This window comes from Ammospiza caudacuta, chromosome Z (genome assembly GCF_027887145.1).
Source record: "Ammospiza caudacuta isolate bAmmCau1 chromosome Z, bAmmCau1.pri, whole genome shotgun sequence".
Lineage (NCBI taxonomy): Eukaryota > Metazoa > Chordata > Aves > Passeriformes > Passerellidae > Ammospiza > Ammospiza caudacuta.
Genome location: NC_080632.1, coordinates 41175060 through 41188297, shown reverse-complemented (window position 1 = coordinate 41188297; position 13238 = coordinate 41175060). Strand labels below are relative to the sequence as shown.

Here is a 13238-nt window from a genome sequence, read left to right as displayed (position 1 = left end):
AGCAGCAGCTCTGCTTTTTAACCCCTGTGTTCTCAGAGGCATGTCCAAATGTCCCAATGGCCACACCAGGTGCCAATATTAAAATCTGAGCACCCATTGGTTTGACTACAGCATTCTAGAATTCCCATTTTTCAGTCAAACCACCACAACCCCATGATTCTCCTTTTGCCTCCCTTTTTGCCATTCCTCTCTATATTCTGTCCAAAACCAATCCAGGTCCTGAGAAGCAGGGGGGAGTGTTAATTCCATGTTAACACATGTCCCTTTGTGACTCAGTCTGGGATGACAATGAGCAGCACCATTACATTGATTTAAAGTGTGGATAATAAGCAGCTGCACATGGAGGTGGTGTTTGCCAAACCTGCCCAGGATCTGCGCCAACCACTCCAACTGGATGTAGGGCTTTACAGGGTGCCAGGATGCCTCTTGGATATGATCCCACCCGTTTCTTCAAGAGGGGCTTGGGGAAAAATAAATACCCAAAGGCTCATTCAGACTGCCGTAGAACCTGTATCAGGTAGTCCTGGTGTCTCTTCACTCTCTCTCCGGTCCAGAAATTCTGCCAACACCTTCCTTAAGGATTGCACATGAGACTGCATTTTCTCCTGAATACACACACACACACACACACACACAAAAACCAAACCAAACCAAACCAAAACAAAACAAAAAAAACCAAACCAAAACCAACCAAAAAACCCAAAAACAACAAAAACAACAAAACAACTTACAAGTGAAACAATCAGCTTGTTTCTATAATCCTAACTTCAAAATCTTACATTATTCAGGGGAGGAAAGCAAATAATCCCCCTAAAAAAGCCCCCTCATTGCCTTCCCTGGAAAGCAGGGATCAACTCATTTTGTGTTTCTTCCACAGCTAGGAGCAGGCACTAGAGCTTTGCTTTCCCAAGAAGAAATTAAAATATTTTCACTTTGCCCCTTTTTTCCACGGGGAGAGAGAGGGGGAAGGACTGATGGGTCACAGGAAGGTGATCTCACCTCAGAGATCTCATCTAGTCCTCCAAAAGTCTTCATGACCACAGCCTGTGGTGTCTCACTCATTGCCTCCTGAGGGGTTTTTGTCTCTTCAGCACCAAGAGATGAAGTTCTGGCCAGTGTCAGCACAGGGGTTTTGTGTGGCTGCTGTGGCCATGCTGCCCTCCTGGCGAGGAGAAAGGAGTGCTGGGGGTTGGCCATGGCACGGGGTGAAGCTGCCTGCCCTTGAACCGCCCCTGATTGTTCCTGTGCTCAGTTCACAAGCTGCCCCAGCTGGAAAAGCAAACGTCATCACCCACAAGTAGTCTTTAAACAAATTTTAAACAAGTTTGTCTTATTTCCAGGCATTGCTGTCACATTCCTCACCTCGAAGCTACTCCAAACTTTGCCTTGTTCACCTCCATCATGTGTAAGGGGCCAGAGTCAGGTTTGGGGAACTAGGGAGGCAAAATTTAACCGATTTTTCCTTTGTGGTGCCATGCAATAATGGGGTTTTTTGCAGTGCTTTAATTTTCCTCCCTTTCCTCCCCAGTGCCTGTGTTGAGAAAATAAATGGCCCTGATATGGGGGAAAAAGGGGCAATCAGATGGTGCAGGTGTCCAAACACGTCATGGCCCCATCTGCAGGCACGAGATTGGAGGGCTCCTCCCTTCTTGGCTGATAAAAGCTGGCAGAGGCTGAGACAGGACTGAGCTTTGGCTGAGCCTGTGCCAGAGAGAGGAAGAAAAAAATCCCAAGAAAAACGCAGTGGAGAAGCAGCCAGTAGAAGAAAACCATCTGGAGGAACGCACATACAGCACCAGGACAGCAAGGAAAATACCAAGAAGGTTTGAGTAAGAGGGAAAATCCCAGTGCGGATAGGGGGGTTACATCACCCTGATGTCTGGGGAGGGGGGAGAAAGGGGATTTTGAGCCCCCTCCCCATCCCATGAACTCAAGAAGGGAAGGGATTTACCCTTGCTTTTGTCTCAAGATCTTTGTTTTGGATTTAAAGGTATTTTGCAATGGAGGGTCATGATGATTATTTACTTCTCTTCTACCTGTAACAATCCAGCCAGGGAATTTGGGTGAGAAACAGCATGGCTCCTGATTTTATCTCCATTTGGGTGATTTTCTCACCTTTTTCTCACTTTTACTCATTACCCTGCTGCTTTAATCCCCTTATCTGCAGATTTGCAGATGAAAACACAGGGAAAAGAAGCAACCTGTTTGTTTTCAACTCTCACAGCATGGTTTATTCAATCATTTTGGGGCTTTATTACTCATGCCAGGGCCCTTTAGCATGGGCAATCCCTTGTTTGCGTGCAAAATCCCACACTGACTTCCAGAGGAAGAATTTGAAGCCATTTGGTGCCAGCTCTTATCTCCCCCATACACATTTTCTCCAAGATCAATAACAAACTTCCCCTCTCACAAGATTTCTCTGGATATGAGAGATGAATGTGGCTTATCTCAATTTTAGGGACTTTCCTCACTCAAATAACTTTGTCAGATTTGACTGGTGAATGGTGGAGGCAGAAACAGATTTAAGATGGACAGATTCAGCCTTCAGCCAGCTCAAGGATTTGGGGGTATAATAATATCTACAATGGAGATGGGTTCATTCTAATGTGCTACTCTTGTTCCTTTCATAGTCATTAGGGAATGAATTGATTTAACCCATCTCCAAGGGTCTTCCCATAAATGAACCAAGCTATGTTGCAACTGTTGAAGAAAAATAATGCTATTTTCTTGAAGTAGTTTGATTAAATGTAGTGGTTAAACACATTTTTTTACATAGAAAGGGGCAGAAGCTGAGATAGCAATGAAGGATGATAATTGGATTTTATCCTTTCTTTCCTTGTTCTGTGCCTCCAGTCAGGAAGAGAGGACTCTGAGGGTGCAATGGCTTTCTTCCTCAAACCACGGCCATGCACATGGGACCTTGCCCTGGACTACCATACCGCCAAACAGTTTGAAGGTAATCAGAGGCAGCTCAAAAGGAGCAAAGTACCTATTCCTTGTGTTTTCTGGGCTGAGATGTTCAATGGGGTTGGAGATTCTCCAGCTCCACCTTCTGTCTCCCTAGGGCCTCTGTCTCGAACCTCCATCTCTTTGTTCTTCCATCTCCAGCCTCAACTGGATATATATCCTCCATCTCCTACTTCCACCTCTTCACACTTATATCTGCAGCCTCACCTTTCCTCTCCCTTTCTCTTTGAAAAGTCACCAGTGAAGGCATTTTGGGGGTGCATTTTCTCTGGGCTTAAATTTGGCTTCTGATCCATTCTCTGTTTTGCTTTTCAGTGGACGTAACCCTGGATCCAGCCACAGTGGGCCCAGAGGTGATCCTCTCTGAGGACCTCAAGGAAGCCACCTGGGGCAGACCTCGATGCCAGAGGCCTGAGGGTCCAGGCCGGTTCGACACAGACCCGTGCATGCTGGGCAGCAAGGGCTTCACCTCGGGCCGCCACTACTGGGAGGTGGAGGCCAATGGGCGCTTCTGGGCCGTGGGGGTGGCCCGTGAGTCAGTTCAGAGGAAAGGCCGGGTCCTCTTCAAGCCCAACACTGAAATTTGGGGCTTGCAGAAGTATGATGAGCTCTGTGTTGCCCTCACAGCTCCCTCCCACACCTCTGTTCCACTCTTCAATGGGGAGATTGGGGTCTACCTGGATTATGAGGTGGGACAGGTCTCTTTCTACGCTGTCAGCAGCCGCCAACGCATCTTCACTTTTCCTGCCTCCTTCAGTGGGGAGAGGGTCTTCCCCTACTTTTGTGTGCTCCTCTCAACCATTAAACTGTCCCCCAAGGGCTGATGCCCTGAAAGGATCCTCCCAAAAGCTGGTTGCATCACAGTGGTTGGAAATGCTGGTTGATGCTCCTCAACTCTAATTTTCCAAGTCTTGAAGTAATTTCTAACTCAGTTCATGGTCATTCCTTCATCTTAGATGTCTCTGTTTTGGGTTGTGCCATGGAGATATTGGGTCTGACCTCAGTACGGCTCATCTCAAGTTGCTAAATTCATGCAAAGCTTGTTAAAAGGAGCTGGACTTCCCTGAGCTTGTTTTGAGCTAAAATCTTCATTTTTTTTCTCCCAAATACAGCTTCCTCTGGAAGGTTCCTTTTGCTGACCTCAGTGCCTATGATTGGCTGGGCTTCCAGCACAAATTAAAAATCTTGATTTTTGCAGACTTTGTATTAATACCAGCAGCTATTCCTCATATTAAAACTTATAATTTAATATTGTTTTATATCATTTAAATCCCCTTGTTATCACAAGGATGTGCTCACATCCACTGCCCCCACTCTTTTCCTCTGCTGTTCCCTATGCTTGAGACTTATTTCCAAGTACTTAGCATGTAAATATGCTCCAGATAGAATAAATTTCTTTTTCTCTAAGAAATCTGTATTCAGGCCATCACCAAGTTGCCCCAAACCCAAAAAGAGCCCCCAGAGCTGCCCTGCCACCCCACCCCACCCCACTCCCTCAGAACTATTTCATGTGGATCCCCAAAGTCTGCCTTGTCCCAGAAACACTTTGTTGGCCTCTGGAAACATCAATAACCCCTTGCCCAGGGATTCCAAAGTCTTCTTGAGATTTTCTTTCATGTCCCTATGGTGCACCAGATATCTGGGAGTGAGAAGGCCTCCCTGCAGCGCCCAAGGAGCTGACACAGAGGTTTGGAGGCCGTCTCATCCTGTTGCCCTTGCCTGAGCTCTGCAGCTCATGTTTATTACAAATCCAGCTCCTCTCAGTGCTGCAGTGGGAGGAGCTGAGCCCATTGTCATCCAGGTAAGCACAGAGCCCACTACCATGGATCCGAAACCTGGAAGTACAGAGGACATAACCCATTTCAGATGGAGCAGCAGGAAAAAGGAGAAAAGTAACATATAGGCTCCCCTTCAGTTCTCAGGCATCCTCATGGGCACCAGCATGCCAAAATACTCACACTGATCTATTTCTAATATGAAACCCAAAGCTTTGCAAGAGAGAAACAAACTTAAAATAAAAAATCCAAACTTAGGATTTTCTCACCAAATGCATCACTCCCATCTTTTAGGTCAAAGGGGAAAACAAAGACCAGTTCCAGATGCAATGTTGCCCTTACCAAATATTGTCCCATTGCTACCTCAAGTACAAGAAGAAATGCACATTTTGTGGCAGAGGAAACACCAACCAACACCTTAATAATGAAAAACATGGACTCACAGGTGAGATAGAGGTGAGCGATTCACCCACATCCATGGCTGCTCCTCATCCTCCCGCAAAAGGCCAATCCAATGCTCTGAGATGCCTTTGTACCTCATCACAAAGCTCTGAAAGAGAGGGAAAGATTTTTACCTTCTTCCAACCAAAGCCCTCCATTTTACCAGTTGCCTATGCTGCTTTAGGGCTTCTTTGGGGCTTGAACATTTCAATCTGCTACCAGAAAATGTCATCTAGAAACAGGAGTTTATCCCTACAGTCCTTGCAGCAGTTGGCTTTGGTGAGGAATTTGAAGAGACCCATGATGACATATTCTCAAATTTTCCCCAAATTCTCACCCCAGATCTTCAAAAAAGACCCTGGAAGAGCAGTCACAGAAACCAAAAGGTTTCAAATACAGTGCTTTTGGTTTTTCCCCCCCATGCCAAGCAAGTTCTCATGTCTCCTTACCAAGTCCTCCGTGCTGTCCAGCATAGCCAAGGAAGCACCAAGTGCTGAGCAGTTGTCCTGGCTGTATGTCCAGTTCCCTTCAACCTCAGAAAAATAGTAGCATTTTCCTCGGTACCTGATCCAGTCAAAGGGGCACTGAAAGCAGGGCTGGGCATGAGGCTGAAAAGCTTGCACTGTCATTAAGAATAGAACAACGTTAACGAGCAGCATCTTCCCCTTGTCTCTCTGGGGTGGAGAGATCATCCTCCACCCCTTGGCTTCCAAAAGTCTTCACCTGTCTCAACTGTAGAAGAGAAAAATTAAGATACCAGGAGAGATCCTGTGAGAAAATAAGCTCATCATGGCCCAGCTTGTGATGTTGGATAAGAAATACAGGTGCTGCACGTTCAGAGAAGGAAATAGGGTGGTAGACTTCAAAAAAACACATTTTAAAGAGGAGTTTCAGAGTAGTTCTATCGCTAAACATGCCCTTGGGTGTTGCTCTCTGTCATTAATGCAAAAGTAGTGAAAAAGACAGGGCAAATGTCCTCTTATTCCTGCACACTTCTTGACTTGGTGGGACTCATGCCAACATCTCCAGGCCCCTTCTTCTCTGAAAAGAATACTTCTGTGTGACTGTACTCCTGAAATGGCTCTTCCTGTTGATTTTCTAAGGGTTTCTTGATGACATCAGTTCCCACACCATGGGGATGGGTTTGTTCTTCTGTAGAAAGACTGCTCTGAAATGTCCTTCTCTCTCTCAGAGACTACAGCAGCTTGGGTGGGCTTTGTCTTCCGCAGGAACATGGAAATAAATCTGTCACAAATTCAACAAGCCAAAATATCTCAGAGACATTACCTGTGAGACTAAAACTTCGACATTCACCTGCAAAAGCGATGGCTGTGATGAGCAGAGCTGTGAAAAGCACTGCCAGCATCACCTGGCAGGCGACACGTGCCTCTGGCTTCATCTCCATGCTGTGACCTGCAGGAGAACAGACCTTCAGTGCCTCTGCAAGGGCTCCCAGGGCAGCAGCACGCCACAGGCCATGCCAGGAGTGTCAAGGGTTGGTCTTGTGCCAATGGCACCGGACTTGGGGTCATTTTGTGTGAGAAACACCAAATATTCTTCTTCATGTGGAACAAAAGTAGCTATTTTTTAATTTATGGGAGCTCTTTGGGGAACAGTTTCCTCCCCAGCTCCAGATGCAAACTCATGAAATGTACCACAATTAAAAATCTGATTTAATTTCTGGGATTTACCTCATTATTAAAATTCAGTGGTGTTTTTTTTCTCCACCTAAACTAACACACTTTGGGTCATGGTGCCTCCATTTCCGTGTCTTGTGATCCAGAATATGCACTTTCCCTTCACCATGAGCAAAGAAAATTCTCTTTCCTAGAGGTTTTATACAAAAATCTTAGTGTTTTCATCTAGTACAACTTCCCCATTTTTTGTTTAAGATTTTCCCTTTTTGTTTCCATCATATGAACCAAATGTTATGGGAAAAACCCTCCTCTCACCTCTTCTTCCTGGAAAAAATATTAGAAAGTAAGTCAGAAGCCAAATATTTAAAAAAAAAAAGTTATATTAAAAAATTTAAAATCAACAAATGAAAAATCAACCAAAAAATGGAATATTTGTGGGTAAAAAAATATGCCTAAAGAATCAGTTACTCAAGAGCCTCAGGAAAGTTTAATGCTAAATCTGAATAACCCATCATGTCTGAAATTGGTCTGTTTAGAGCAAAAATTCTTTCTGCTGAGTGCAAAAATTTTCCCTCAAGGGAAGTGCCAGAAAAAGATTTTCCCCCCTACAACCTTACTTCAGCTGGGTTTGATCCTCAAATTACAGAAGTATCAAAATAAAACCCAAACCCAATGATTCTACAGTTCACTGCCCTACAGTTACCTGCCCGCTTGTTCCTTTCCATGCCCAAAAATCCGGAATAAACTCTTATTTCCTCCATTTTTGGGGTTCCACCTCTACAGGTGCTCTTGCCTCACCTGCCAAGCAAAGTTTCATCTATCAGAGGTGTCACAAAGGCTCTCCATGCTCAATTCAAATTTTCTCACAATTTAAAATTTTATCCCTGTTCCATATTTAAACTTTTCTCCCCCCCCTGAAGTTTTCCTGCACATTTAAAATTTTGTCCCTGCAATTAAAATTTCCTCTCCCCCCCAGTTAGTTTTATCTGGTTAATTATACTTTTCTTCCCTCAGTTAAAATTTTCTCCCTCTATGTCAAGTTTTCTCCCTGCAATTACACTTTCATCCCAAATTAGTTTTCCCCACCTATTAAAATCTTAAAAATTAAAATTAAAGTTTCCTCAGGTAACATTTTCTCCCTGCAGTTAAAATTTTCTGCTGTAATTAAATTTTCCTCCCTGTAAACTTTTCTCCCCATTTAAGGTTTTCCCCCAATTAATGCCTTCTCCCCTCAATTAATATCTTCTTTTCAGTTAATATTTTCTCTCCAAAATTAAGGTTTTCTCTACTAAATTAAAGTTTTCTCCCCCCATTTAAAATAATCTTCCCTTATTTAATATCCCCTCATTTAAATTTTCTCCTGCAATTAAAAACTTCTCCCTGCAATTGAAATTCTCTCTTCCAGTCAAAATTTAAGACCACCTCCCCTCAGCCCCCAAGCCATCCCAAACCCTGTTACCTGTGTCTGCTCTGTGGGAACAAGCCCAGTGCTGAGGCACAACCTGCTCTTGTGAAGAGAAACTCAGTATTTTAAAAAGAATGTTGTTTGGGGTTATTTTATTGTACTCTTAGGGATTTTCCTGTGCCTCCTCGAGGGCAACGAAGAAGGGGCCACCTGCCCACCCACGGAACCAGGGGTTCCCCTCCAGCTCCACCCAGCAACACTTCACCCTCTTTCCCAGCATTTCCGGAATTTACTCTCAGCTAGGGAGATGGACAGTCCAAAAATGCTTTCTTTAGTGTGCAGTTGGAGGAAACACTGCTGGACATCACTCTGTTCCAGGATGTCAGGGCACCCCAGAACAGCGTTCAGGGATTCTACAAGGGAGAAGTACAGTTCCCTTCAGCACATTTTATAAGGTTTTTTACTGTAAAATTATAAAAAAATAAGTGTTTTTGCAATTAAGCTACCCAGCTGCAGGTTTTACCCTAAAACCTAATTTATTTTGTATTTTTAGGGGATTTTTGTAATCGCTGGTCACACACCACTGGAGCAGCTGCCTTTGCAGAGGGCAGGAAGGCTGGCTGATAGCAGCTCACCACAAAAACTTTCTGTGACAAAGAAAAGGCTGAGGGGGGAAAAGAAACTAAAAATAATCATGAGACAATAAAAAAATAAAAAATAAAAAGTACATAAACACAAATTTAAAATTAAACTATTTATTTTACTTTAACTAAAAATTCTAAAATTATTTCAAAATAAAATAACACAGTGCTTTTCTTACTGAGGCCTTTGGGTTTATCTTCTTATTTACCCTATTTCTGTGTGGTGGTAGCTACTCATGGAAAATTTCTGCATTTTGCTTGCTTTTTTTTGGGGGGGTGTTTGAGGAAAAAAACGTAATTTTTGCCTCTGTAAAAAGGTGTTGCTTTGGGATACTGTGGCACTGACTAAAACCTGGGCTTAACACCAAAAAACCCTAAGAAAAGGGAGGGGGAAAGGTTACTGTAGGCTGGAAATTGTTGGTGGTTCCATGCAGTAGTCAAAGAATCCCAAACCTGGAGGAAACATAGGTCTAGATGGTGTAAAAGGACACATCAGGAGTGGGAAGATGGGCTTGCAGGTGAAAAAGTCAAAATAAAATAAAGTAACAAAATAAAATTCATTAGCAGCAGGCAGCCAGATGGAAATCCAAATTCTTACCTCATCCTGGGCAGGAGCTGGGCAACCCTTGACCACATTGGATCTCTTTGCCCCAGGATAAAACAGAGACCAAATATTATGTCAAAACCAGCAGAATAAGTCACATGGAGCAAAAGGCATTTCAAGTCACTCCCAGCCCACATTCTGAGGAAGAAACACCAAATGTCACCTGTCTCTTCCCCACCTGCCTGTGGTCACACTGATCTACCTCCTCACAGTCAAAAACCTTATTTAAAGGCTTTTTGAAATGATTATTTATTAATTCTGCTTTTATAGATGTTTAACACAGCCACCAAACCCACAGATGTTTCTACACCTCCAGGTGTGCCGCCTCTTCCTGGCTGCAGGACACCCATTCTCTCTTCACCAAGTTCCATTTACAAGGGAAGGGTGTAGAATACACACACACACACACACACACACATATATATATGTTCATATATACAAACTGAAAAGCAGATAAAAGCCCCGGCCAATACCATTTCCTGGAGCAGATGCAGCTGTGAGGGCGTAGTTCACAAGGCAAGGGGTTGTCCAAGGACAGTGTCACTTTTGGGCTGCTTCTGGGACCTTCTGCGCAACCATGGCTGGGGAAATTGTTTATGCTGATTTAAGGCATCCTGGGGACAGTTCTTCTGCTGAGAAGCATCATGGTAAGTGCTATTTTGGGGAGAAAATGCTTGTTTCAAATTTTGGGAAGTTTTTTGGATTTGTTTACTTTTAGGTTTGCTTGCTTGCTTCATCTCCATGTTAAGGTTTCCAAGATCATGGAGAACATTGTTGTGGGTGAAATGTCTTCTAAGGTAGCATCCTGGCTTGAAAAGAGGAGAATAAGAGAAAGGAAGGGATGGGAGAGCGTGACAGATATCTGGAAGCCATTTTGCTTCTGAGACTCTTCACCTGGTGGGCAAAATGCATGCCAAGAAACCTAACATGAGCCAACACACCTGGATGGGAAGGAAAGCTGCTGAGATCCTGTCTGGAATCCTGGTGGAAATGAGAGCTGGAGTGACGTTTGTCTCACCAACTCCCAGCTCTAGCAGGAGCTTTAAATTAAGCCAATTTCAGAATGGTTTCCCATCCCCCAAGATCCATCATTGGGTGCCCAAGGATGCTCCTGAGGCTCCTGCAGACCCTCCTCCACCTGAGAAGCCACCCTCACCCTAGACCACATCAGTGGTGATTTACTTCTTTGGAGGAAGCAAAGAAGCTGTAAACTTCTGCTCAAGCTCACCAGCTTGAGAGAGGGGCTTTCTTTTTCCTCTAAACCCCCAGTATTTTCATCTTTCATTTTTTAAAGCAAATGTGGCCTCTTTCAGCACCTGCCTTCTGTCCATGGTGGCACAGGCTCCTTCTCATAGCTGGGGGGCTGGGGCAACTCATCCTGCTGGTCCTGGTGGTGGTGCTGAGTGTATGGGGTGAGTAACCAGCTCTTATCTACACCTCACACTCCAGTGAGCAGCCAGGGAGGGGAAATTGGGGTTTATTTCAACATTTAAGTCTTTGGAGGGGACAAGGTTGTCCTGTAGAGATGCGACATCAAGAATAAGCCCATTCTGAGTAAACCTGGATTATACCCATAGCTATCAAAGAAGAGTGAAGAATACAAGCCATGTTTTTCAGGCTGGCTTAAGCAACTGTATAAGAAAATGAAACCCAGTTTGGTGGGGTTTGTGGTTTTTATCCTCAAATGGCTGCAGCTTCTCACCCCGGATTACTGCTCCAAGTTTTTCAGGGGTCCCCACAGCCAGTGGTGAGAAGCGCTCCACAGCTAGGCAGTGGGATCCAGGGAAGGAACCAAGTGGAGCAGTGCATGTTTTCACCCCTGGTGCGGTATTTCTGCAAGCCCCAAGGGGACAACCCCACAGGTAATCCCCCTGTCAATCTGACTCTTCTGGGAGATGTTCAGGTGAGACCTTTGTGGGGATCTTCTACTGCAAGAAGAGAGACCCTTGGGGTTGTGAGACCACAAGAGTTATTTGGCAAAGAGGAGTCTTGCAAGGAAGAATCCTCTTTTCCATGCAATTTGTGCTGATCCCTCCTCCATGGAGGAGCAGCATCAGCCCTAGGGAGGAGGTTCCTTGCCACTCTTCCTCCACCTCCACTGGCCAATAATGTCCTTGTGGTCACCCAGCCTCAGTAACCTTCCTTCTCTCCAGTGGCTGGTAAAACCACATCGATGTGAAAAACCCAGCAATGGGGAAAGAGCTGGGGTGTGGGATGGGGTACCTTCAGTACCTTCAGCTGGTGGCTGGGGAAGAACCTGAAAGCCTTTCAGAGTGTCTCATGGCTTTTTCTCCCCTTCAGCTTATGCTGGCTGCAAGCTGTGTCCCCAGGACTGGCAGCTTCACGGGGAAAGATGCTACTGGCTTTCTGAGGAACTGGGAAACTGGACTCAAGGCATGAAAAGCTGTGAGAACCAGGACTCCCAGTTGGTGGTGCTCCAGGACAAGAAAGAAAAGGTAAATAGGGAGAAGAAGGCTTAAAAAGGACACAAAAGTCCTGATTTTTAGGTGGGCAGGGAAGAAAAAAGTGCCTATCAACAGGAGGGTTTGGAGAAGCATTCAAAGTATAGGGGAAATTCATGTCTCATGAATTTGAGAGTCAGATTTACTCTGTGAATTTGATTGCCATGAAACCCTCCAGAGGGAGATTTTGGGAGCAACTGGTCATTTCTATTTTCCAGGAGCACATCAAGACTGTTACAGGCAAGAGCCCACCACCAGTGTGGATTGGATTAAGGTCACATCAGAAGGTGTGGAGATGGGTAGACAACACAACTTTCAACCACAAAATGTGAGTATATCCACAGTCTGCTGGTGTAAACAGCAGCTTTGCTCCATTCCAGACCCAATTCATGCTCTGACCCATCTCTCCAAGATGTTGGAGTTTCTGCAAGAGTCTCATATTCCCCCCAGCAAAGTTCTGTAGAACAAAGGTTGGGGAACTGTACCGGAGCACAGTAACCCCACAGCTCCCACCAAACCCATGCAAAAATGTGTGGAGCTTTTCATGCTCCACACGTGGTCCTCATAGATCTTACTGCAGGTACAGCAACTCTCCTCAAATCTGGTCATCCTCCAGCAAGAAATTATGCATGCACAGTGAGACAGTGCAGGAAAAGGGCAGAACAACCCCACCCCACATCTCCTTTTCTGCAAGATTTGGAGAGTTTCCTCCTCTTCAGCAACACAATTTTTGTTTTACAGGCTTGGCACCTCTATGCTCGAGATGGATGAAGGGTGTGGGACACTGAGAGCCAAGGACTTTGAGGTTAAAAGATGTGATGCTAAACACAAGTGGGTTTGCAAAAAAAAGCCTTTCCTTCTCTGCTCTGTGACAGCAGAAGATGGAGAGAAAAGCGATGCCTCCATCTGACAAACATGCACCCCAAAATGCCCACCCCACAGGACACTTGCTGCCAATATTTGGGGTGAAATAGCCCCATCCTCACATTACAGCTTTGCAGCAGATTTCAGGGTTTGCAAATCCTCTTACCATGAGGATCAAGACCAGTTTTGGGGGCACAGATGAACCCCTGAGCTGGAGGATCAGAAAGGCCTGTGCTTTGGGCACAGTGTTGATAGGGCTGTGGCATTAATAAAAGCTTATCAAACTGGTTTGCTTCAATTTATTGAAATAACACAGGCAAGAGCACGAGTGGCACATCATGCAAAGTTCATATATAAACATTGCAAATTTCAACTCAAAAGAGCTTTTATGAGTGACAGATATTGCCTGTATGCATCTCTCCAAGCACAGCTGAGAGTGTCA

General features: G+C 44.8%; 3 protein-coding genes across 5 annotated transcripts; 2 read left to right on the top strand and 1 right to left on the bottom strand.

The window, feature by feature from the left end:
* The first annotated feature begins 1782 nt into the window (after positions 1 to 1782).
* Positions 1783 to 4216, top strand: LOC131570989 (E3 ubiquitin-protein ligase TRIM7-like). Of its 2 annotated transcripts, none has more exons than XM_058823471.1 (3): positions 1783 to 1990; positions 2854 to 2956; positions 3283 to 4216. In XM_058823471.1, exons 1-3 carry the CDS (start codon positions 1925 to 1927, stop codon positions 3789 to 3791), a joined length of 678 nt encoding a protein of 225 aa, XP_058679454.1. In that variant the 5' UTR covers positions 1783 to 1924; the 3' UTR covers positions 3792 to 4216. The 2 variants fall into 2 exon arrangements, with proteins under 2 accessions (XP_058679454.1, XP_058679455.1); XM_058823472.1 differs by lacking the exon at positions 1783 to 1990 and adding an exon at positions 2021 to 2567.
* Positions 4217 to 4588: 372 nt separating this feature from the next.
* On the bottom strand, positions 4589 to 7581 carry LOC131570990 (C-type lectin domain family 2 member E-like). The gene is made up of 5 exons (XM_058823473.1): positions 7524 to 7581; positions 6498 to 6596; positions 5633 to 5805; positions 5186 to 5292; positions 4589 to 4802 (listed from the first exon to the last, which is right to left on the bottom strand). The coding sequence occupies exons 1-5, from the start codon at positions 7579 to 7581 to the stop codon at positions 4589 to 4591; spliced, it is 651 nt and encodes a 216-aa protein (XP_058679456.1).
* Positions 7582 to 10029: 2448 nt separating this feature from the next.
* On the top strand, positions 10030 to 13020 carry LOC131571515 (killer cell lectin-like receptor subfamily G member 1). Of its 2 annotated transcripts, XM_058824260.1 has the most exons (6): positions 10048 to 10117; positions 10784 to 10882; positions 11192 to 11332; positions 11772 to 11926; positions 12151 to 12260; positions 12674 to 13020. In XM_058824260.1, exons 1-6 carry the CDS (start codon positions 10048 to 10050, stop codon positions 12840 to 12842), a joined length of 744 nt encoding a protein of 247 aa, XP_058680243.1. In that variant the 3' UTR covers positions 12843 to 13020. The 2 variants fall into 2 exon arrangements, with proteins under 2 accessions (XP_058680244.1, XP_058680243.1); XM_058824261.1 differs by lacking the exon at positions 10784 to 10882 and having other exon boundaries at positions 10030 to 10117.
* Positions 13021 to 13238: the final 218 nt, after the last annotated feature.